Source organism: Scleropages formosus, chromosome 23 (genome assembly GCF_900964775.1).
Source record: "Scleropages formosus chromosome 23, fSclFor1.1, whole genome shotgun sequence".
Classification (NCBI taxonomy): Eukaryota; Metazoa; Chordata; class Actinopteri; order Osteoglossiformes; family Osteoglossidae; genus Scleropages; species Scleropages formosus.
Genome location: NC_041828.1, coordinates 1264179 through 1289654, shown reverse-complemented (window position 1 = coordinate 1289654; position 25476 = coordinate 1264179). Strand labels below are relative to the sequence as shown.

Genomic DNA, 25476 nt, shown 5'->3' with positions numbered 1-25476 from the left:
TCCGGCGACCCGTCGGGTCTGGACGCGAACCGGTGCCGCGCTGCCAGGACACCGCCTTTCAGCATGAAACTGTTGCCTCTTTGCTTGCGGACAGACGTCGGGACCGGAGGGAATAAATTTTCCGCGACGCTTTGGAGCCGGGGGAATCGATTCCCTGTGACACCTCAGATAAGGGCTGCTGAGGGGAGAGAGAAAACGTAAATTTTCCCGTCTCGGAATATATTATCCTTGACAGAGGGCCGGAACCAAGTTCCGCTGACCTTCAGTTGTCGTCATTTGCATGTTATCAGGGAAGGTGCGCTGAGCCCTCGCTATGAAGATGTCTGCGAGGGCATTCCAGGACCTCATCTCCCATTCCCAAACACTTTCCTTATGCAGATTACCTGTCCAAGATGGTAATCTCTCTCTCTCTCACACACACACACACACACACACACACACACACACACACACACACACACACACGTCACATTGTTTACATGTCATTGTGGGAGTGTCAAATTGACTCTTTTCAGTGCAATACACAATAAGTGATCCAACTGCAACAAATTTTAAATTAATTACAAAGATTTCCGGGGGAAAATATATATTTTAAATTCATTCTGTTTCATGGTTACCTCCCCGCAAGCTGTTTATCCAGGGTTTACTGTTATTGTGGGCGACTGTTCCCTCAAATATAAGATGCGCACAAACACACATAAATGTTAAATATGTTAACGCACCATTTCTCCATCTCCAAGGTGGAAAATAGAGATGATCTTCAGCAGAACAACACAATTTTAATTTTCATATCATCTGCTCTGGCTTAAGATATTTTTTTTTCCTTTTTTTTCTTCCCCCTCTCCAGAATTTTTTTTCCCTTGATTCCTGGAGCCACACTGCCTCGGTATTTAGAGAGTCGACATTTTCTAGGCAACTGTCAACCTTCACCTATTGTGTCCCTTGTCAGTCTCCTGAGGATTTCCAAAAATCAATTCAGCATCTTGATCCTTATTGAATCCTTATAGTCATTTGTTTCCTCTCACCCTCCCATCTAAGTCACTCATAATTTTGTAAATATCTTGATCCAATAGCTGACAGATGAATGACGTGAAAAGAGCCTCCTGGGAACTTTGGGACATATTGTGTCACATACATGAGTTCCTTATTCATTTTGATGCGTTTTTTTTTTTTTTTTCATTTTTTAAAGAAGTTCCACTTTGCTCATTTTTTCCCCCCCAAATATTTTCTAAAATTCTGTAAAATACGTTTAGTAAAATGTATATACTGCACTTTACTGTGTGGTCGTCCTAATATCTGGTCACCTAAGGTGCAGTCATGCATGGATGAACTGTGCTGATGGGCACAACTGTTAGACTTGAGAAATAAACCATGGCACTGAGCTCTCATGGTCTTGAGAAGAACTGCTCCTTTTCTCCTTCTCTCAGAATTCTCCCCCCGGCAGCAAGAAGCACATTGTTGAATTGAGAAAAAAATACTCCCTCCTCTTCTCTACTCGCTCTAAGTTTGACTAACATCCTTCTCCTGCCGAGTTCTTTTCTGCCATGTTTGTATATTGGATCACTGCCCTTCCTGCTCTCCGTGCTCTCTGCGTTTTCAGCGGGCTGTGACCCACACCGTGCGCTGAGCTCCGATGCCTCCTCTTCCCTGCCACGGCACCCCATCATGCTTCCCCACGCTCCTGGATGGGCTGTTTTGGGTGATGAGATCGCTGCCCTTCACTTGAGGCCGGTCCTTCAAGTGGTGACCGATTGGAATTACGCCTCCCCCCTCCCCGACTGCTTGCGATGGGTCGATGGTGGCATCGGCATGACGCCACCCGGCAAACGGCATTGATCCGGACCCGCGGCGCAACGATGGGTCTCGGCTCGGCGGGAGCGGAATGCCAAGTAGAAGGGGGTGCCTCGCTGACATGGCTCCCCTGTGACGAGTAAGGGCTTTCACAGTGGGAGTGGTGCTGGTGTTTTCCTGGTCTTTCCTCCAATGGCCTGTCGATTATTGCCTGCGTATGGAAGTCAGGTCGTGAGGCTCCCCCCCCCTCAGCTAGCAGGTGCTGTTCAGCATCCAAATCACTCTGCGGCTCTCTCACGTAGACCTCTTCTGCTCGTGTTAGTTGTCAGAGTTTTGTGTTGCTCCGAACAAAAAAAAAACAAAACAAAACGGCAACAATAAAAAGCAGCCACGCTGAGATGATAACCACGGTTCAAAAGACAGAAAGGCAAACAAACAATCCAGCAAATAGAAATCAATAGCTGACGAAACACAGCACAAATGAGTGTTTGCCGGAGCTCATCAAGAGGAGTTTGTCTTTGAAGTGACTCTAACTTGCTCCCACTCCTACACACACACACACACACACACACCACACACACACTCGCTTGTTAACAATCAACAGTGTAGGACTCCTGGAATATGGCTTTTCTCTAATTGGCTTTAGATGCCTAGCTGCGCTTGTATAGTATGGTGAAGTTATGGGCACCGCGCATCCTTTCTGGACCGGGTGCCTCATTTGAATCTCATTTGCAGGTCTTTGTGATGCGGTCTCTGGTGTGGATCCTTTGAATCGCTATGCATGCTGTATGGTCTAACCGAAGCTCCGGCAGGTGCTTTTGTTTTGTTCTGCAGCTTGATGTGTCCTCCTTTGGTGGTGACAATAGTCCAGGATGTATCTCTGCTGGGCCACTGAAACTGCAATGTGTTTTGGCATTACTGATGCGTGCCTGCTGCACGTTTTCACCATTCCAGGCCATGTTTTATTCACTGAAGTGTGTGCACGTGAGTCCGTCTTTCTGCCAATCCATCCCAAAGGACCAGGAGCACCACCCCCACGCGGCTCCACCCGTTTCCCCGGCCTCCACTGGCGCATGAATGCAGACCGGACCAATGCGGTCGGTCCAGCTGCGATGCTGCGTGTTTCAAGGCGCTGGGAGAGCGAATTCCCGAGTGCGGATTGCGATGAATGTAATGCGATGTTACGTTGAAAGCGTCAGCGGACAAATGAGTAAACAAACAGCCCTGTAACGATTGCTGACGCTGTGCTTTCCGCACGCTATAGATGGCGAAGTACAAGCTCAGCACGAGGATTTACTTGAGCCTGCGGACACACCGGTGCGTGTCTGTGTGTGCGCATCCCACCTGGACAGGTGCTGAGTGATGCTCAGCCCCAGTGAGTTCCTGTCTGAGTCCGTGTACCTTTCCATGTCTGTCTGAGGGGTCCGGGACATGATTTGGTTTTTGTCAACTCCGCCTTTGGTAGTATCTCGCCGCGTTGGCTCCAACACCGGCCGTCCCACCGGCTCCTCTGCCATCCGCCACCTTTATTTGGATGCCTCGGCTCATTTTGCAGAGTTCATCTGAAGGTTTTGAGCGTGACTGCGCCGCAGTGTTGGCAGGAGATGGAGGAGGAGGCCGATGATGAAGAGCGTAAGCCTCGACTTTGTGTATTTTGTAGTCTCCTCACTATTGGTAAGCACAGGTGGGCCGCTCCGGTCCTTGCGGGACTGCAGGGTGGGCTGCTTTCCGCCTGTCTCAGCTCTGTAATTGCTTTATTGAAGTTATTAGTCTGATGGCAGGTCGCCTTACCTGATGTTTTCCAGAGAAAACTGGCGCTAATTGAAATTTATGCTAAAATCGGCAAGACGGTGTCCCAGAAGGAGCTGGAGTGGTGTTCCCCAGCTGTGGAGCCTGCGAGTAAGGCTGTGTTTGCAGTGAGTGAGAGGACAGATGGAAGGGAGTACCGGCGGTCAAGGGGGGGAGGGACGGAGGACTGGAGCAATGGTGTGTTCGCCCAGCCGCTCCAAGCACTGTCAGGGTCTCCTTATTGCTGCTGCGGCATTGCCACGTTGCCTCGTCTCCCGTCCACCCTCCAGGAGACTAGGTGACGATAGAGGTCCTCGGAAGCCCAGAGACTGCGGCCGTTCACCGGGCAGCCTTCGAAGCGGTCCCTCTTCCGTTCTTCCCTCCTCATCGGCACCCCATCCATTGTCTTCTGCCAACCCCTCTCCGATCAGATGCGGGCGCGTGGGTTTGCGTTGTTCAGCTCGAATCCACCAAGGCCTGGGAACAGGTGCCGGAGAGCGAGGTGATGCTGGAAACAGAGACGCGTTTCTGGGATCTTGCTCAGAATGTGCCAAAACCTAGGATAAATATCCACAGAAGTTGTGGTTAAGTCCTCAGTTTAATCTTCTCTCAGACTTGGTTAAGTCTTCATCCTGCTTGGACAGGAGGAGCAGAGTACGGGATTGGCAAATCGGTGGTGGTAGTTTGATTGTGGGAACGTTCTCAGTGTTTGAGTAAGGCTTAGTCTGTGTGTATTGGGCTTGTTCAGGTCTACTGCATCCTTTGACCTCTAACCCCTAGTTTCGTTTTAGCCTTTTCTGTCCAGTGTTAAGGTAGCTGACCTCTTGAGTGATGAAAATGCTAACACTGATGGCGAACAGGACGCGGAGAGGAAGAAAACATGGCTTCGTGCCCCTACCGTACCCTTTCTGCTGAACCCCGCCGATGTGAGATCAAACACAATTAGGCGTAGAGTTGAGTGTGCAGTTTGCCGAAACAACCCCTGCAGCACGCCTGTGCCCATTGTGTGTGTGTGTCTGTGTGTGTGTGTGTGTGTGTGTGTGTGTGTCGGAGAGATATTCCCTGCTCTGTGTGTGACGGCACTAGTGTGGCACACCCACGCAGAGCTGCCAGACGCGAGGATAAACTGAGGGAGACAGGTCTGAGCGGAGTTATTACAACAAACGAGCATTGTAAATGAATGCTGTAATTATGCAGATTGGAGGCTGTGTGCCGAGGGAAGAGTGCTGCGCACGCGGTCACGCGCGCGGACACACACACATGCACTCTCAGCGTGCGCAGGGGAGCTCAAGTTAAGCATCTCTTCACGAGGCGTCTCCATTAAGCATGCTCGGTATCGCGTGCCGCTTAACGGGTCGCTCGTCCGACACGCAACTGCTCGATTGGCAGAGTTACGGACGATCTGGGTCCCTGGTGGACCGAGCCGAAACGGGTCTCAGTATTCCAGACCAGACCAGGTCAGAAGGTTTTGGTTTTGGCTTTAATCTGCGGATTGTGGCAGATTGCGGACACCTTTTGGTGCGTCAATCTTTCTCAGCTGTGTCGCAAGATGTCCGATGTGGATGTGTGTGCGAGTGTGTGTTTGGATGTGGGGTTCGAAAGGTCAGCCTCGTGGCTTGTCCTTGGTCAAGGAGAACCACAGTAGAATGAATGGCTTATTCAAAGTTCATTTGGACACTGAGAGTGGTTGCCTGGCAACCCCTTTGTTTCCCAGTGCGAGATCGATCTAATTGGCCGCCTCTACTATTGCCTGTGGTCGGGGTATCTTCTGCAACCAATCAGGGCCTTACAACATGCTCCAGGTTTAAGTAAAAAAGAATGGATGGATGGATGGAGGAACGAATGCTCCTTGTCGTCTTATTGACCGGAGTGTTCTATCTGTGGTTTGCTGAGACCTATTGTCTGTGTTTCTCCCCGAGGGCGAGTGTGGGACATGGAAGGTCAAGTATTCGTACGTGTGTGTGTGTGTGTGTGTGTGTGTGTGTGTGTTCTCTCTGCATTTAGCACATGCTCCACCCTACAGTCCCATCCCTTGGGGAATAGTTAGCAAGGCCGCTGAGTTCTACTGAAGATCAGAGTCATTCCGTTGGACACAGATGGTTGCCGTAGGTGACGGCATGCTGTGCATTGTGGGTAAAGAGCAACTATGTCACAGTTGTGCAGGGAAGAAGCCCTCAGACGCTGTTGGATCTGAAGGCGCTTCCGCCGTTCTCCTCAGCAGTGCTTGACCTGGCCGAGATCAGCGTCGTTTGGAGCGGTGTGTGAGGCAGCACGAAGGGAAGGTTCCGGCATGTTCCGAACACATGGGTCTTCAAGGTGCTCTGCTGTAAACGAACGACACGCTGTGGGATTAACACGGAACCAGTCGTGCTTCTCGGCAGCAGCTGTGCTCTGCTCGACCGGGCGACGCTTCGCTCAAGCGCACGAACAGGGTCGCGCTCGCGGCGTTTCTTTTCGCCTTTCCGTACAGTTTGAGCTCGATTGGTGCGGACGATCACGGTTCGCTCCTTATCCGGGACCGGCGGTCAAGTGATCATCCTCCGTCCGGCCCTTCGTTCTGCCGGCGTGATACCGAAGCGACTGGCGTTGGGTCTGCACGACGTCATTGGAGGGAGGATCTCACTCGTTTTCGTTAATTCGCTCTTAGCTCACGGTTTTAACCAAGGCAACTTGAGTGTTGGCTGGACGTACCGAGCTATTTATTTACCCATCTATTCACCGGGGTAATTTTGACTGCATAGCTTCAGGGTAAGTAGCTGGATCAAGCAGAAGGCGGGATTTGAACGTCGGACCTTCAATTACAAGGCGTTGGCCACGACGCCACCTGCTGGCTCTGAGCTCTCTGGATGGTTGGAGGGGGGCATCTGCAGACCTTCTTTGAAAGTTCAAGTCCTTAACCACTCCACTACCCACCTGCTTGTGTTTATTACGGCGGTGCTGTACATCCTCTTTGTCTGTCTGATTGTGAACTGACTCAGTGTGTGGGGGTGCCTCGCACGAGGGAACCGCAGAGAGAGAGAGTAGCAGTGGTGCCCCGAGTTCCGTCTCCCGACGTCCTTCTCATAAATCCTGCTCTGGTTTCTAATATTGCTGCCATAACTGCTGTCACTCAGAGTGTGAGAGTGATTTCCACCGAGGCCTCGCAGTCTCCCTCTCCCAGTCTTTCTCGATCACTCGCTCCCCTCGTGTGTCACAGGCCGACTTGCTGGTGTGTGTGCGTGTGTGTGCGCGTGTGTGCGTGTGGGGAGGATAAAGAGCTGCGGGGCTGCTCTGTCGGCTCCGTCAAGAGCGGCTGCCAGCTGCGGGTCTCTTCGCTACAGCTCTGTCGATCTGCCACCGTCCACAGCATTGATCTGTGTGCTGGCGTGCGGGTGCTCGCCCTCTGAGGACACGCGTGTGCTGCAGGGCTCGTGCGGAGTGTGTGTGGGATGATGGGTGCGACTGTGTAACAGTCCGTCCTGTCTGTCTGTGTGTGTGTGTGTGTGTGTGTGTGTGTGTGTGTGTGTGTGTGTGTGTGTGTGTGTGAGAGAGACACAGTGGAGCATCACACATCCACCGCTTACAGTAATGTAAAGATTTGTATTTATATCAATTAAAACTCTATGAGTAAATATATTTACAGAGACATTTGTTGGAGAGACACCGAGGGCCGCAGTTCAGTCACACGTGTCGCTTTTACTGGTGTAAGTGGAGGAGAACAGACATAGAGACTAGGGTTATGTTTTATATCTAGTGATCAAATATATTTCTTTACGTACACATTTATTTTTGGACATTGCAGTGACACCACGGATCTGCCGGACTCCGTCAGTTACAACAGCGTAAGCAGAGTAGTAAAGGTAGTAAAAAGACGGGTGTTGCGGCGGGGGAGGTGCTCGTGCTCCATCTGCACCTCGATCCAAGATTTTAATGTACAAAACGAGATGAGAAGTTGATTGATTGGCTCTGCTCCTCTTACCTGTTTTGTCTTGAGAGCCGGGGATCGGCTGGGTCCGGGGAGGGAGGAGCTTCAGGGGGCGGAGTCGCGACAAGGTCCGTCCGTCTTCCGCACGTTTGCCCGGCCCAACGCCGACCGCGTGCGGTTTCCGCAGCGATGCTTCGGGATCCACCCCGATCCGGGGTAAACGCTGCTTATCCCCAGTAAACACGCACACGCACGTGTCATCCTGAGGTTTTATCACACCATTTTTTGGCTCTCTGTGTGCGCGTGTGTGCGAGAACCATCTGGAGACCCCGATCTGGGCAGCTGCTCGAATCCGGCCCCGGGCTCGCTGCTGGAGGCGGGGGGACGCCGCGGCCCTGTGACCTCGGGCCCCACGCGTCGGTCCGGGGCCACGGCTTGGACTCGGTCCGCTTCTGGCCGCGAGGCTGCGACATCGCGGGCTTCGCTTCCGATCCGTGCGGACCCGTTCCAGCACCCGCGCCGTGAGCGACCCGCTGGGCGGCTGTCGACTCGCTGGAAGGTTACAGCAGGAAAGTGGAAGCGGTTCTCTCTGGACGCAGAGACACACACACACACACACACACACACACACACACACACACACACACACACACACACAGTATCGTCACATTCCAAATGTTCCTCTTGATGCTCTTTCACAGAAACATAAACCTGTCTCTATAAAATGTTCACGGTGTGTTCAGATTGCAGTGTAAGTTGACATTTTCACCGCACTTATAACGAAGGACACGTTTACAAACATCCGTTGTTTTATTCACCCGATTCCTTTGTGCTTAGAACCGTCGCCTTGCAGTCGGAAGGTTCCGGGTTCGGATTCCGCCTCCTGCTGCATTACCCTTGATTAAGGTACTTACCCTGAACTCATATGGTAAAAATGACCCAGCTTTGTAAATGGGTAAAACAGTATAATTATAATATAAGTCTCTTTAGAGTCACAGATAAATAAAATTATAATAATTATATAAATTGACTGGGATATGACAGGAATAAAAAAGAAAAATGCTAATTTAAGAAAGATTGACAAGGTCTCAGTTTGGACGGGGAAGAGAGTGGCACTTATAGATAGATGGTGGTTGTGTCTCACTGGTCTCGCTCGTTCTCACACACACATACACACACACACACACACACTCTCTCTCTCTCTCTCTCTCTCTCTCTCTCTCTCTCTCTCTCTCTCTTTCTTCCCTTCAGATTCTGTCTTTTTTGTTAATCGCTCGACTTGGCTTTCAGCTTCTCCCGAAGTCGTCCCGTCTCCTAATGAAAGGCGGACTCTGCGGCGGAGGAGCTGATGAAAGAAGGAGCTGTTAATTACACAACAAGGTCACCGACGCTTTACCTTCACAGCTTAATTGCGCCCCGCGTTGTTTCTGCCTCATTTTTTATTCAGACACGGGCTGACAAATGCCGTTAATTGTTGCTTCCTGATCTCAGAGGACTAGGGGAGCCGCGCCGTCGCAGGCGTAGGACGCTCCTGGGTGACCCCGGGGTTGGGGGTCGTGTCCCACGCTCTCGAAGGTGGCTTCCGTTTCTTCGTGTCCTTGCCTATTGATCCGATTGGCTTATGGATCTTCTTCGTCCCTCATTGTTTAAAAGCGTCTTCGTTATTTTGCATCCTTTGGAACCGGTGTCCTCTAGCGATCCGGGTTCCGGAGGCGCTTCGACTGCCGGCCGCTGAATCCCTGTCATTTTCCGGGTCAGTGACCCCCAGAGGCCACGCCCACTATACTCCGAATGAGCCCGAGGTCCTTCGTTTCCGTCGCCGTCCCCCAAACGCCGCGCCGTTGCACGGCTGAACGAATGTAACTCGGCCACAGTTGCTTCAAAGCGTCTGCGGCTTTTTGTACGAAAGTAAAATGTAGAAGGAGCAACTGGAGCAAGCGGTGAAGATGCAAATCCCATATTTCAAAATGATTATGCGTGTTTTTGTTTCTTTCGTCTACATCTGCCCATGTTTCTCGCAAACGAAGCCGCATCTATGATGTATTTTTCCAAATGGATTCCGTCCAGGAGAGGAAGCGGACGCTCGACTGGGATGCTAGGTAAAGTGTTAATGCTCCCGGTGGCGTCCAAACGGAACAGGAGTGCGGGACCGTCTTAATTCAACTCGCTTCCGCAGTGTTGACAGCTCGCGTCTGGTGTTCCTGACCAATCGCCACACGAGACACGTTGCACGAGTTGAAGGCCGTCCAACAGGAGTGTGTGGACCGTTGAAGAAGGGGTTCATAATTTAGTTGACACTTGCACCATGTTTCGTAGCGTCTGTTGCGTTGATTCTTGACGCAGCGCGGGTGCCGTGTGTGTTTTCGCCACGAGACCGGTCAGCGTCTGGGGAGTGTGAACAGCGAAGGGTCGGTGCGTCCCGCACCACGAGGGGAGTTTGCTGCTGCGGGACGATGCCCTATTGGGGGTCACCGCTGCTGCTACAGTCGCGTAGTTTGATTTCTTGCTGTTAAGGCGGGACGAATAAATGGCCATGTGGCGGAGCTCTCTGCTCCGCCAGCTGGGGAGGTTAATGCGGGCGGTCGCTCGTATCCGTGAGAAATCTGGGTGCCTCGCAGGTTCTGGCAACCTCCAGTGGCGTTCTCTGAGCAACGCCACTGAAACGAGCATCCAAACAAAGCTGTGTATACACGCAGGTGCATACACACGCATACACACGCACACACACAGACACACACGCTCTCTGTGTGGCTGAAATGCAAATGATAGTGGCCCAGGCTGGGTGGTGGTGGTGGTGGTGGTGGTGGGGGGTCGATACTGATCTGCTGAGGAAGGTTTTACTTAGAGCTGCGGAGAATGGAAATTGAGGCTCTCGGACTCGATGCCAGCAGCCGCTCCCATGACCTGCTGCCCTCCCGCTCCCACACGCACTCCCACACACACTCCCACACACCCGTATGCCCGCCCGGTGCACAACATGCTAAACGTACACACACTTATTGATACGCTCTGCAGAGACGCTCAACATCTTTCTCTGCCGCTCTCTCCCAGCATCCTTTTCGGTCTCTCTCAACCACACACACACACACACACACACACACACACACACAGAGAGACAGACGGGGAAGTGCAAAGAGGCGCTCAGTGCACTGGGCCCCAGTGGAAGTGCTCCCTGTGCAGATGAAAGGGCACCAATGATGGGGGGCGATAAGTGCAGAGTGGCGGAACGACCGGTGCTCATCAGCGCTGATGATGATGATGATGAAGGGAGCGGAAGGAGTGTGATGTCCTGTGATTGGCACCCTGCTCCGCGCTGCTGCCTTTGTTCTAAGGAGACATGAGCTGAGATGACGGCAGGGTGGTGGGGGGGCTCTGGAAGTGCAGGACACCGTCGGCTCTTTGGTGCGCTTTCTCGAACCCTGGGTGAACAGGGTGACCTTTTCAAGACTGCGCTGCTGTGCCGGTCGGGGGCAGCAGATGGCGTCGTGGTTAGAGATGCCGCCTTACAGCTGAAGGATCCAGGTTCGAATCGCACCTCCTGCTCTAGTAGCTGTAGCACTAGTCCTTGATCAAGGAACTTATGCAGAATTGGCAGAGTAAAATTTACCTTGCCCTTCAAAAGGGTAAATCAGACATTAAGCTCTTGTGGAGAAAGGTGTCTCATTAATATAAATAAATACGTGAGAAAATTAAAAAATAAACGACCGTGCCAAAGTCATTTGGTTGAAGGATCTGCAGGACCAGGTCACTCGTCACACCCCATCCACAGCGCTGTGCTCACAATCCCGGTCACAAAGCGCCAAAAATAGAACCTTTGCTCTTCCGCTTTGGACCTGATGCGGTGCAATGAGATCCCCCTGACCCTCGGAACTGCTGAATCCCCCCTCAGCATTCGAGAACGGTCTCAAAACACACCTCTTCAAGATTCACTTCTCTCCTCGTCTCCTAACTGTTCCACAAACTCCTATCACAGCATCTGTCCCCATCACCTTTACATTTCCTATCGGTTGTGTGTAAAGCGCGTGGGCAGAAACGGTGCCGTCGGACAAACCAGAGAGTCAATGCAGCGACCGCAGGCGGGAACATATTGGGAGCAACCGCACTGTGACGTGTCGCTTTGGCACGAAGCGTCTGCCGAATGAACAAATGAATAAATGTAAATGGGACTTTTTCTGGTCCAAGGCACGGAAAGCAGCCGGTGAGCGGAGGTCAGAGGTCACGCGGCTGTTGCCTAAACAGTGAGCTTATATGGGCTGAGAGAAAGAGCTCACGTCAGGGAAACTGAGTGTAGATGCAGGAGGAAAATGAGAGGAACGGATGAAAGAGGAGAGCGGAGAGAAGGGGAACTTGCCGACGTGCCGTAAACAGCTCACGGAACGGGACCGCGCTAAAAAGTGCGTACAGGGAGACAGCCAGAAAGTTCCTGGTGCCAGATGCTCGTGACAGTAATGTAAAGTAAGGTACCGTGTGGCTCTGGGGATGGAGCTCACGGGGTAGGAACTCGAGTTATTCTCTGGGTACCTTCTGTAAAATTCTCACACACAGCTGGGGAAAAGGAAAAACTTTTCAAAACTTTTTTATGTTTCGATTGAATACCTTGATTAAAACTAGGATTAGTTTGAATTGCAAGAACGTCATCTGGACAGCGTCCGTCGCAAGGCTCGTTGTTGACGAACGTGCGCGACGTCGCTCGCCTTCCTCGCCGACGCTCGGGAGCTGGAAACGCTGCGGGGATGAGTTGAGTTACGGCGGTGCCACAGTCCAGTCCTGGCTGGGTGATATTTACCGCTGTCCGTCGGCTCGGAGGGTAATCGCAGGTCACGTTTGCTCCGCCGCGCACAGAAATTCCGGAAAAAATACGAAGAGTAAAGAAACTACAAAAAAAGGAGAAATCTCGACTTTTGGAAGTTCAGAACTCGAGCGTTCGTACCAGCAGCTGGCGTACCGTGGATTATTGCAAGAATCTCCAACTGAGTTTCGATTGTTTGCAGCTTCAGTCGATTCATTTTACAATTTTACCCATTTCGACAGCTAAACCGAATCGGTTTGCGTAGCGTGTGCGCCTCGACCCCTTTTCCACCCAGAACGCGTGGTCATAAAGCGGTCATGTAGCGCGTCAGCCGCCGAGGTACCGGTTTCTGCCAGCCGATCGTTGCTGAGCCATAAAATCCATAGCATCCTGTTTTGTGAGCCGCGCGGATGTAGAACCGGCTCCTGTTCTCTTTGTCGCCGTGTGTGGCCCTGCAGCCAGGTCAACAGGAAGGCGCCCCGCGTGTAATGCGCTCGGTCTCAAACGTGCCTCCCGATGCAGCGCGCCGGGTGACGGGGTCTTCAAAACAGACCTTTAGCTGGCACATTAATGTGGATTTATTTCTTTAGTTAGCGGCCCTTTCATAAATTAGAATTAGCAGCGTGAAGTCAGTGATCTGAATATGATGTCATGAATTATTGATTCTCCTGCGCCGGCCTGCAAATCCACCCTGGCATTTGGCAATAAGGCGGAGTCGAATTACGGCCCGAAATAATGAAGGCCATTTGGGTCGGGGGTGGGGGTGGGGAGTGGGGGTGGGGTGGTGAAGCAAACCCCTCTCCAATTATTAATATTCATTAATACCTTCTGTCAGAAGCACACAGAAACAATTTATTGCCTGCGTTTAGCGTTTAAAGCCTCCCGTGATTTATTGATGTGTGCCAGTGTGACTGCGCTGCGGGGAAGCACGCTGATGCCGGACGGGCGTAACGATGAGAACGCCGCCTCTCCGGCCTCACGACGAGCGCGGAGATCTCCGAGCGGCGGCGTTCGCGGCGTAGGGCGAGATGAGTCCGTGCGAGGATGACGATGGAATCGGCTTCAGGTGTAGCGGCGGTGCCGCTTCATCCCTGGGAGCGTGAGGGAGATGGAGTTGCGTATCTCTGCGGTGCGACTAGAGAATATCGTGGGTATTTCTACTCCGCGACAGGGTATGATGGATACGCGACTGGGCCAAGACCGGTTGATGAGGGACTCGGGTGGCAGGAGAAAGCAGATCGTTCATCGTGTTCGTCGTGCCTCAAGCACGGTTGCCGTGTAATGGAATCTTCCTGCAACGTCTACACCGCGCTCCTCCGTCGTTCCCGTTCCGCTTTTGGAGGAGGAGCAGTCGTCCACGTGATGGGATGTTCCTCCTTCGTTCTGATTCTCGTGCCCCACGCGAGTCGCTCTTTCACCTGCTCGTGTCCCTCTGTTCTCAGAACGTGAGCCACACCTGGTCTGCGCTTCGGAGCAGTAACTGCCCAGGCTGCTCTGCGGCGCAGTAATGAGCTGCCGAAGGGCCCTGGTGGCGGACGCAGCAGCTGACCGCAGCGGCCGATTGGTGGGACGGCGGCCCCTGGCTCCCTGGCTCTAACCCGGCCCTGTGGTTTCGTCAACGGCGCCATCGGTCTGTCCTTGGCGGAGTTGATTAGTCTAACGATTGTGCCCTTTGCGACCGTAATTGGGGGAGCCGGTGGGATCATAAGTAGAGAGGACAGCGTTTGGGTCCCTGATCCCGTCCCCTCTGGGCTGTTCTCTGCCTGTCCGTCACATCGCGGCGCGCCCTTCCCTGCTCTCGTGGCTCCCACTTATTCTGCGCTATCGGTGTTACCGTTTCCCGTCCGTCTCAGTCATGTTCCTCCCTTTCTGCCTCTTTCACTCTGCTCCGTGTTGTCACCGATATCATCGCTGCTGTTCCCGCCGTTTGCTTTGCACGCACGTATCGGTAGATTGTTCCTCAGGGGCGTCGCCGTTCATCTTCACAGGTCTTCCCAGTAAAATTGGTATTTTCATCATTGATCATCTCAGTTATGGATCACAATTCTCTTGCATTCGATAACGTTATTGATCGTCTTCCCTCCCGCTCGCCGCTGTTGGCATTACTCTCCCGCGATGCTAGTCGATGGTATAAGTGCCGTCTTCGTTATGGTCCCTCTGCGCCCTGGTCACGTGGCCTGTCTCCTTCCATTTCAGCCTGCCCACCCGGCTCCTACAAGATGTCCTCGCGTCAGCAGGAATGCTTCGCGTGCCCGGCCCACAGTGTCGCCGAGGAGGAGGGCTCCGTGCTGTGTGTGTGCGAGGAGGACTACTACCGTACGCCGCTGGACGTCCCCTCAGCCCCCTGCACGCGTAAGGCTCCGCCTCAGCCCTTTCCCATCCATCAAATTTGGGTCTCCTGGGCTTCTTCCCAGCTGTTCAGTGGCTGTATTTGGTCAAAGCATCTCCTCTTCCAAAACTTCCCTTGTTGCTTTGTTTCTCTGATGGCTTCCAATGCCGAACGCGCCGAAGCGACTGGGCAACAAAGACCAGCGATAGAGTTTGGAATTTTGTGGACGGAGAGCGGTGTTCGAGTCTCTACAGTCGTTGGGCAAAGAGTTTTGGTCCACGGAATATAGACTTGGCCTTTTGGTCTCCGACGTGTGGACCTCGGAGATCAGCGTTCGGGTCTGAAGCCGACATTTGAAGTCGGCATTTGGGTCTCTGGGACAAGGTTGGAGATCAGTGTTTGTGTCGCCCATATGTGGATACTAGAGATCGCCCTTTGTCTCTGGTGTGTTGATGCTGGAGATCAGCTTTTACCTGCAGAGAGGTGCCTGAGCTGTTTGGTGAAGGTGTGTCAGTGTTTGGAGGACATCTCGCTCCTCACCCGTGGCCACATATGGACAGCGTTCCATGAAACCTCTGAACACGCAAACGCATCGAGCACACATGCTGAAACGCACATCACCATCCCAACACAGCTAAATGTGTGAATGCTCCAAAAAGTCTGGCTTTGAGGCATTGTTCTCCTGGTGAGGACCTTTTCCTCACTGGTGTCTTCAGCCGAAGAAAACCTGCTCGCTCGTACGCACACAATGTCGTGACGACGCAAGACGGAACTCAAAACACACTTTGCAGTAACACGCAGTACCTGGGACCCCAATGCCTTGAAGGGTGGAGTTACTTCAGTTTACATCTCCATGCTCTCCTCTGTGTTCCTCTCACATTCTCCTCAGGCAGATTTACCGATCAAGACATTTCTCTAAGATGCACTCAAACATGGGGCCAATTAGTGTCGTAATGAAGGATTGCAGTGATGGTTCTGCAGGGGACACGCTGTTAGTCCAATGTCTTCCGTTTGCTCGTAATCGTATGGAGCGGTTTCCCCGGGGGTCGCCGCTGAGCCGTTCTTTCGGCTTGAACTGCATGCCCGTCCCTTCCAGGACCTCCGACTCCACCCAGGAACCTCGCATTCACGCTGAAGCAGTCGACGCTGGTGCTCGAGTGGGACCCGCCGACGGACTCCGGGGGCCGCGGGGACCTGTCCTACGCGGTGGGCTGCAGCTGGTGCGTGGGGCCGGGAGCCTGCGAGCCGTGCGGCGCCGGCGTGGCGTTCCTGCCGCAGCAGAGCGGCCTGACGGAGCGCAGCGTCACCGTGGTGAACCTGCTGCCGCACTCCAACTACACGTTCACCGTGGAGGCCCTGAACGGCGTCTCGGAGCTGCTGCCCAAGAAGCGCTTCTACGCCCAGGTGAACGTGTCCACCAGCTTGCCAGGTAGGTTCTCGTCGTGAGACCGAGGCGTCGGTGCGATGCGAGTGAACCGCGGCGTGTAACGAGAGCGCGAGCTGCTTCGTTTCGCTCCGGTGTAACGGTCCTGCTGTGTTCGCACGCACCGAGTCACGCCGCGAGGAAACCGCTTACGTTCTTCAAACGAGATAATTGTCGTCACGCCGTGACAGGACACTCTGCGTTCCTCCTCGCTCGGCTGCCCGCGTCGTTTCATCTGCCGTGTTCGAGGCTGCCGAGGGCCCGTGTAGCTCCGGAGGAGATACTTCTGCATATGCTGCGTGGCTTTGACCTTTCTGCGCGCGCGCGCAAGTACGGGGCTGCCGGGCTGATTTGGACCCATTACTTAACATGGTTGTGTAAAGCCAACATCTGGGCCTGGCTGCGAAACATCTGGCGTCAGCAGACAGCCGGCGGATGGGCGCACGCGTGGGCATGCGTGAAGAGCTCAGCAGCGCGGAACCCCTGGGATGCGCCGAGCACACGCGTGAACGCACACTCAGCAGAAACACGCCACGCTCAGAAGAGGTCCTTTACCCGGGTGCCTCGTCGCTCGAACCGCTTGCCGCCCGTGCGCTAAATGGGTGTGAATCCCTGCCATCGAAAGGAGGCTGATGCTGCACGTTTCCATGCGCCGACTCTACTGTGGTCCCGTGGAGGCTGTAAATCCTGTGTCAATGGCACAAATGACATTCGGGCGAGCTTTTTCTCGGCTCTGGTTCAACGGGCCCTCTCAAATGACCCCCCCCCCCCCCCCTCGCGCCTCATGTCCGCAGGTCTCGGCGCTGAGGTCACCGGGGGCTCCTCATTTCCACTTGTCTCGTGCTGTAATGACAGGTTTTGTTTCGTGGAGGGGGGCGCGGTGGCGCAGTGGGTTGGACCGCAGTCCTGCTCTCCGGTGGGTCTGGGGTTCGAGTCCCGCTTGGGGTGCCTTGCGACGGACTGGCGTCCCGTCCTGGGTGTGTCCCCTCCCCCTCCGGCCTTACGCCCTGTGTTGCCGGGTAGGCTCCGGTTCCCCGTGACCCTGTACGGGACAAGCGGTTCTGAAAATGTGTGTGTGTGTGTGTGTGTGTGTGTGTGTGTGTTTCGTGGAGTTTGCAAGGTCTGTGGCTGTCGTCGCTGCTGCGATAGATGAGTCGTCGGGGTGAGGGGCGGGGGTTGGGCGGGGGGGTGATGTGCGAGCACAGCCTTCTCATCCGTGTGAGCGTGACGAACCGTGGACCCCTGGGAAGGTTGCTGGGTGGGTGGGTGGGCGGGCGTCCTTCACGCACCAAGGCCGTGCGTTGGGAAGCAGGGTGACCTTTATAAATATTGTATTTATGGCTTCGCTGAGGGGTGCATGGAACTGCGAAGAGCCGGCGGTGGGATGCAGCGCTCTCCTCACGCTGCTGCTCGGTCAGTTGTGTTTGTTGAAAATTTTTTTTATTTTATGTCTTTCGGAGGTTATACGCACTGCGAGTCCCTCCATAACCGTTTTAATGGGATGTGGCTATGCTGTGTGTGTGTCTGCATTTGACAGTGCTAATGGGATTGCATGCCTGTGTGTTTCTCACTCTGCAGATGAGTTGTGTGTGTGTGTGTGTGTGTGTGTGTGTGTGTGTGTGGGCTGAGCAGAGCTAATGTAAGACTCTCGTCCCAAGAGGAGGGCATAGGGTGGGCTAGAGAGGGGATTGAGATTTAAATATCTTCATTGGGGCTTATTCCAGGAAGGCCCCGGCTTCTATGGAACTAGAAGAGTTAAGGTTAGGGATTCTGGCTAAATGGATGATATGGAGTAAAGGACCAGGCAATAGGAAGAGAGCCTGTGAGAAAAGGGAGGGTTATGTTGACTGAACCACCAATTGGCGCCTGCTGTCTGCGGGGGGCTTTTTGTCCTCTAACATCCCCTCGGGGCGTCTCTCTCTCTCTCCTTTGGATCATATGTTGTATTCTTAACCCCTAACCCTGAGGAAGGAGTCGTTTTGTGGGTTCTCACCTTCCGCTTTTTCTCCCCACAGGCCAGGAACAGGGTGTGATTCATGGTTTAAATTCACAGTGGAAAATACGGTAACCGGTAGAGATGGGCAGGAGGACTTAACGAAGCGGGATGTCGCATACTGTCGGCGACATGGGGCCAATGAGAGGGCTTTAGTGCAAAGTGTTGCAGGCTTATGATTGGCTGGAAATGAACACGTTTTGAAATCCTCTAAATTGTGTGTAAGTGGTTTAGGCAGTTTGAATCGGCCTTTGAATGTTTGGTTTGGGTGTGTGTGTGTGTGTGTGTGTGTGTGTGTGTGTGTGTGTGTGTGTGTGTGTGTGTGTGAGAGAGAGAGAGAGAGACCCTATGGGACTGATTGCTCCCATTGAAAACCTAGCGAATGTCCAATGGGAAAGGCAGGGATTCAGCTGGATGCAGATTGTAGGAGGAGGAAGAAGAGATGCATCCCTGTCCTTCAAGACCAGCTTTTTTTTTTTTTTTAAAAAGACTTTCCTGGTCCTGGTTCCTCCGGGCGTGACCCCCCAGCCTCCATGATGACTCAATCGGCTGACACTCAAGAGCTGAAATGTCTTCCTTTCATGTCTGTGAAAGGTGACGAAATAAACCTAAATCACTTCCTAAATCCCCTCTTTACTACTCTCAGTATCGCACTTCCTCTCCCTCTGTGTCCTACGCGAGGTTGGTGCCATCGCTTTGGACGGGAGGGCTGCATGTTATATGGGGCTGACCCAATAAATCGGCCGATAGGCTAACGTGCTAACGTGCTAATCCACCACTATGTTCAGCGGGTGGGTGTGAGCGATAAGGTGGCTCTCGGTGCACATCTCAGCGGTGAGGCTGTGTGCTTGTGTGTCTCAGAGCACGTCTCTTCGTTTGCACGTGTGTATCTGTGTTTATCTGGGTTTCTTTCCTGCCCTGACCCAGCGGTTTCTCGTCTCCGCCACACAACCTTCTGTGCCCGAATATATATCTCACAGATGTTCCTCGCCACCGTACCCCTGCTTAACAGAGACGAATGGCGCTCGTCCCGTCTTATTTCATCACGCGTTGCCGCGCCATAATTCTGCTGAAACGGTTGCTCTGGGTATTCGCTTTTAATTCCACCATTTATCTTCTGCTGCGGAGTAAAGTTGGGCCCTATTAAATACAGCGAGGCACGTTGGAGGGGAACATGACTGGCACTCATTCTCTCACAGCCTCCCCTCCTCATTCATGGCTGTTTGTCCGTCCTGACTTTTTCTCCATCCATCCATCCATCCATCCATCCATCCCTCTATTCCTCCATCTCTGTCAGAAAGCCTAGCAGGTGTTTGCTGTGAGCTCAGCTGCGCAGCACATAATTGTGTACTTCAGATGGAAATAAAGGTGTCTACGGCAGGGTGCCACCCACCCCCGCAAACCTCCCACCTTGCGAGCCGAACTGTCTCTACCCCGGGGGGGGGGGGTTCATTTTGTTTCACAACACACCTCTCTTTTCCAATTCTCCTCCATAATATAAATGGTAATATTCGGGATAATACGGGACGGCATGCGGGTTGGGCCCCGGCGGGGGGTTCTGGGCGAGGCCTCGGCTCTGGGAGGAGGGCGTCGCCGCTTTATCTGCTCGTGTGCCGGGCTGTTGCTGATACCGCAGATTAAATGGGAGCAGGGAACAGGGACTTCCTGCCAGATAGCACGCCACTGTCGGGCTGCCTGAAGCCACAGATTAAGTGGGAGCAGAGACTTCCTGTCAGACAGCGGCCACAAATGCGATGCCGTCGCGCCCCGATCGAGATCCAGCCTGGCTACGTACGACCGCAGTAGTGCCAGACGAGACTGTCTGCATTGGCATGGAAATATGGGCGTGTAAAGTCTCTTTCTCTCTCTCACACACACGCGCACACACACAAAGTTGTGATTAATCTGGAGGTGCCTGTCCGGCTGAATTGAGTTGTTTCTGACAGTGAGTTATTGAGCCCTCGATGCATAATTCATTTTGCAGACTCGAGAAAAGAAGTGAACATATGGGAGGTGTGTTTGGGGACAGCGGTGTGTGGTTTGTATGTTTGTGGTACCACAGGAAGGGGGTGTGTGTGTGTGTGTGTGTGTGTGTGTGTGTGTGTGGGGTGGCACCGGCAGTCACATCCACAGTGGTTTTACCCACTAACCACCGCATGCTCTGCTATTCAGAGTCCTGCGACGGTCTGCAGAACTGACCGGGCTGTCGGAGGGCTGTCAGACCCGCACTCGTTAGCAGGCAGGGAAGGGGGGGGGCATGCATAATGCATGGACCTTTGTTTATATAAGGGTGGAGATCAAGCTGAAGGGTGGAGGCATCCCGCAAAGAGATCTTGCTCTGTTTGTGTGGGGAACAGTAAAAACTGCTTCTTTGCCGTGTGTGTGTGTGTGTGTGTGTGTGTGTGTGAGAGAGAGAGAGAGAGAGAGAACGGTGGTGAGTCTTCAGTCCTGTCAAGCTGCTGATGGAGCCGTCACACTGCTGTCTGTCTCCTGAGTGATGGGTGTGTGCTGTTGCCTCGTTAATCTCCCCTTAATTACAGGCGGGGGGGGGCGGATTCTAGGATGCCCAATGTTAATCCAGCTCCGCATCTTCGGGGTGGTGGGGGTTGGAGCTGAAATGGAGACAAGGGTTTGAATCACACTGCATTTCTGGACCTCCCTCATGCCTGGTCGAAATCTGAGCTCTTGGTCACTCCTGGCAGCTCTCGGATGGGGGAGGGTTTCTAATGCAGCGCCGCTCTGCGTGTGCCCTCCTTTCCTGCTCTCTCAAACACCCTTTCCCCACTCCAGCCTCCTCGCTGGTGAGCGAGCTGCGTGCGGAGAAGATCGAGCAGCGCAGCGTGACCCTGGTGTGGAGGGACTCTAGCCATCATAACAGCAGCCGCACGGAGTACGAGGTCAAGTATTACGAGAAGGTGCGTGGGACTTCACATCGACTCGTAGTACAGCAACAGCAGGGTTATCAGGTAGCATAGTGACTAGACACACAAACATGTGGCTTCAAGGAAATCACTGCTTCAGGACTTCTGAGCATGGTTCATAACATGAATTGCTCAAATAAAAGTATTCACCTGTAATAGTGACCAAAATGTCACATGAGCCAATTATAATAATCATAAAGGTTTTTGCTTTGAGTGACCAACTTTGAAAATACACATTTTCTTTTTTTATTTCGCGGTGGTCATTTTCAGTGTAGAATCATTCTGAACTGGAAAATCCCCAAATGTTAACCGAGCCTTGGTTTGTTCAACTATATGCTCCTTTTTCAGCCCATATGGCATCACTTTCAATTGAAAAATCCCAAAATGTTAGCTGAGCCTTGGTTTCTTAAACTACGTGCTCTTTTTCAGTCCATATGGCATAACTTTCAACTGAAAAGTCCCCAGATCTTAGCAGAACATGGTTTGCACATTGATGGACACACGCATGGGTAACTGGTTCCCCCCTTCTCTTGCTCACAGGAGGAAAAGGACCAGAGCTACTCCACAGTGAAGACTTCCTCGACTCGCGTCAATGTCAACAACCTCAAGCCCGGCACCACCTACGTGTTCCTGGTGCGACCCCGGTCTGCACCGCCTTCCTCGCTCTCGTCTTCTCCTCTATCCTCCTCTTCCTCCTCATCACTGTTGTCCTCCTCGACTTCCTCCTCCTCATCGGCTTCCTCGCTGCTGGACTACGGGGCCTACAGTGACCCTCTGGAACTGCAGACTTTGGGCGAGTGTAAGTCACCCCTTGACCAGAACCACAGTCTGTGTGTGTGTGTTGGTGTGGTACGTGTGAAGTCTGAGCTGCACCAACGTGCTGATGATCATGAGGAGCCTCGAACCTCACCTGTCTTCCCTTCCTGTGTGTGTTCACTTGTGTATGTGTTGCAGTGGCACTGGCCTCCAGCGAGCAGAACCCTGTGGTGATCATCGTCGTGATCTCGGTGGCGGCCCTCATCGTGTTGCTTTCCATGGGCGCTGGTCTGCTCATCTGGAGGAGGTACTGGTCAAATTAGCTCTCCTGTTGCATTCTCTTGGGTTTTTCTGCAGACAGCTTGGTTGCGTTGTGATTAGGGTTGTCACCTTGCCGTTGCCGGTTACTGGTTCAAGTTACTGTTCCTCCTGTAGTACTCTTGATCAAGGTATATTTGCAGAATTGGTACAGCAAAAGTTACCCTCCTTTTTACGTTGTTAAATCACTGTTTTATTGATTGTCTAACATTGTAAGTCAATTTTGGCAAAGTATTGCTAATAAATGCAACCAGTTATTAATACTAATACATATAATAAATACAAGGTAACATAACAATATCAAAAACACCTGCAGGCATCAAACCTTCCTTGTTCTGGGGACCCCAAGCTGTATCCACGGCCCCCTGGCCCCTCTGTTGCTGTGTGTTTGAGGCTCTCTAGGGGGCGATATGGGCATATTTTCATGCTTCAGTCATCCTTCCCTGGCTTGCTTCTCCATTAGTGCAGAGCACAAAGCATCTGTCTTCTGTAATGGAGACAAAGTGGGAAGCTGAGGCCTCACCTGTGACGTGTGGTGTGGTTTCTCGACTGTGTGCGATTCAAACGCACGCACACCCACTATTGCTTCTTTGTGTGGTCCCCGAGCTGTTTGACCGTGGTTTGTTTCCCGTTTCCTCCTCAGTTGTGTTTTTCATCTTCTCACAGCTGTACGACACGCTGCGTCGCTTCTCATCCCCCCGACAGCTGATGCGACTGCGATGCACACGGGTTGCGGTCACGCGACGCGCGAGGCAAACGGGACAGTAGCGTCTTTATTTTACTCGTTTTTCGCATCATCGCACCTTCTCGATCAGGACAGCGGTCACACCGCGGTCCTCCGAGCTCCAGCAGCTCTTTTAATGTCTGTGAGTGCACACAAATACACGCGCGGAGACACGCGCGCATTCCCACACATAGGTGGGGCAGAGCGATGAGCCGCGCTCCCTCCCATATGGGCTGAAATAAAAAGTGAGGCGACGGCTCCCTCGCATTAATCTCCGTGATGAGAATAGATTAGATCGGGGGAGTGTGAAATGGTTTTCATTCATTGTGATCGCAGGAATGCGCACTGGATGCAGAACTGTTGTCAATCATAGGGAGAGTGTTGTCACACGCTCCCACGCTCCCACACACACACACACACACACACACACACAAACGTGACTCCTGCAGACACACACCGGCCACATATTCCCTCAAATGCGCTCCAGTAAGGCTCCTACGTACACTTTGCCGCACACGCAGTCGCTCGGGTAAGACTCCTACACACACACTCAAGTGCATATAAGTTGCTGTCATTGCGGTGGCCATCAGAGTGGAGTTAAATTTTATTAAGTGTTCATTTTGGATGTAGAATTGATTGGCAGTCAGATAAAAACTCTTAATGCTTAAATTACCATTGATAGAAGCATCCCGGGATCGATTGCATGCAAATGTCTGGTTTACTGTTGTGCCCGTGCAGGTGCTCTGTGTCTCGGCTCCCAGCACAATGGTTCTGGATATGCGGACACACGCACACACACACACACACTCATGCAAACACACACACACAACCACATTTCGTTAATGCTTAGAGCTCAAAAAAGCGTTTTGGCTCTTCTCCTGCTCCAAAGCCCTACAAGTTGGCTTCTCCCCTTTCCTTTCACACTCCTCTCCTTACGTCAGCAATTCGTGAAGGGAAATGGGTTCTGGGCTCAGCGCAGCTCTGCTTTTCCCTCTGTGAGGCCCGAAGGGGACCCTGAACCGAGTTCCTCCCAACCCTTCCAGTCCATCACTCCGTTTTCCCTCCTTTCTCCTCTCTGCAGCAGTGTGTGAAACGGACTGAGAAGATGCACCCCTCCCCTGTGTGTGTGTGTGTGTGTGTGTTTGTGTCTCTGCGTGTACGATATGAGCGTGACCTCTTTCGGATCCTGCGGAGACAGACCCTCGTGTTCACAGCCGGTCTGTCGCCTCGCCGATGTTGTCACTGTGCTCTGCAGACAGAAACATGTTGGGGTTTGTCGCACGCTGAACCGCGCCGTTCCGGTCACTCGTCTCACCGACTGTCTGCTCGTCCCGGCTGGTCCGGCGACTCGCGCGAGGCTTCCGAACCCTCCGCTCGTCTCCGGCGTGACCTGTGCCGCTGCCCTTCATGTACGCTTCCCGCTGTGCATGACTACTTAGAAGCCCTGTCTTGTCAAGCACGCGTTCCGCGTTCTTTGTTCTATGGACCAGAAGGGTAGCCATCAGCGGGAAGCGCAGCTCTTGCTGGATGCCACGTCCATAGTGCCTCTCAGCGGAGGACTAAGGAATAAAAGGAATCGTTGTGTTCGCTCGCAGGACCAAGTAGCTTGGTTCACTGCTGATGTCTGAAATGTAACCAGTGGTAGAGCCTCTCATCAAAACTTTTTCATTTATTACAGCTCTATCCTATTTTTACAGAATGACAAAGTGAGCAAATGGAGGGACATCAGTATTATTAATCCTTTATTGGCTTTGGAGTTACGAACAACTCTAGTTATGAACAGACTTGCACTTCCGGCTCTTTGTAACCTACAGCTTCCTGCGTCAACATCGAGATCTCTCCTTCTCCTTGTTTTCTAAGATGCGTGTCGCTTTGGAGGAAAGCGTCTGCTACGTGAAACTACTGTAGGTAAATAAATCATTCCCACAAAGTTTAAGGTGAGGAGCCACTTTATTTTTGCACCTGTTGACCTTTTCTCTGTCCAGCCCTCACGTACCGATCTCCTGGGGTCACGCAGCTCGCTGTATGGCACCTCCAAAAGACCCATGTCTCTTTTGAGATGCAGGGAGCCTTTTTTCCCAGAATGCATTGCGCCATCGGTCCGTGGTTATTCCCGAGTTCTTCTCTTTGTTGCTGTGATTCTGACTTGACTGTTTCCTCCTGGGAGCTCCAGGGTTGACCTTTGCAACACACACAGAAGGCCCAAGAGCCTTGCTTTGTATCGATCGGTGTAGCTTGTCCAGCGCGGCCCACCCAGGCGTCGTGGAGCGTCCCTGGTTCCCACCACGAGTTCCCTGTCGGAGCCGGTTTCTCCCCTTTTCGCTTTGTCCTCATGTTGTCATTGTTGTTGATGTTTCCGTCTGTCCCCGCAGGCATTGCGGTTACAGCAAGGCGAGCCAAGAAGGCGACGAGGAGCTGTACTTCCAATGTGAGTGACGCCGTCGCCGTGAGTGAGAGAGAGTGAGAGAGAATGCAACCCTGTGAAGTGCTAAACTTCATCTATACTGTAATGACTGCCCTCCTCTCCGTACCTGGTCTCCCGAATCTTCTCTGGAGTGAGTGTGTGTGTGTGCGCACAGCTGCTTGCTCCTTCGTCTCACGGAGAGGACATCTTATCTATAGAGTAGAATTTGAAGCTGACCCTCACTCCCCCATCTTGCTCATGGTCTCCAATTCACTTCAGCTCCTCCCCCAGGTCTCTGTGCCACTCCGCCGTTTCTCTAGCTCCTCCCCCAACGCA

The 25476-nt window shown here is 52.7% G+C and overlaps 1 protein-coding gene across 1 annotated transcript in view; it reads left to right on the top strand.

The window, feature by feature from the left end:
* Positions 1-25476, top strand: part of epha10 (EPH receptor A10) — a 54024-nt gene that overhangs the window by 20592 nt on the left and 7956 nt on the right. The window contains exons 4-9 of the mRNA XM_029248340.1: positions 14469-14624; positions 15698-16030; positions 20808-20932; positions 21479-21737; positions 21893-22001; positions 25109-25164. Of these exons, the coding sequence (XP_029104173.1) occupies positions 14469-14624; positions 15698-16030; positions 20808-20932; positions 21479-21737; positions 21893-22001; positions 25109-25164 (1038 nt within the window). The remainder of the gene's footprint in view (positions 1-14468; positions 14625-15697; positions 16031-20807; positions 20933-21478; positions 21738-21892; positions 22002-25108; positions 25165-25476) is intronic.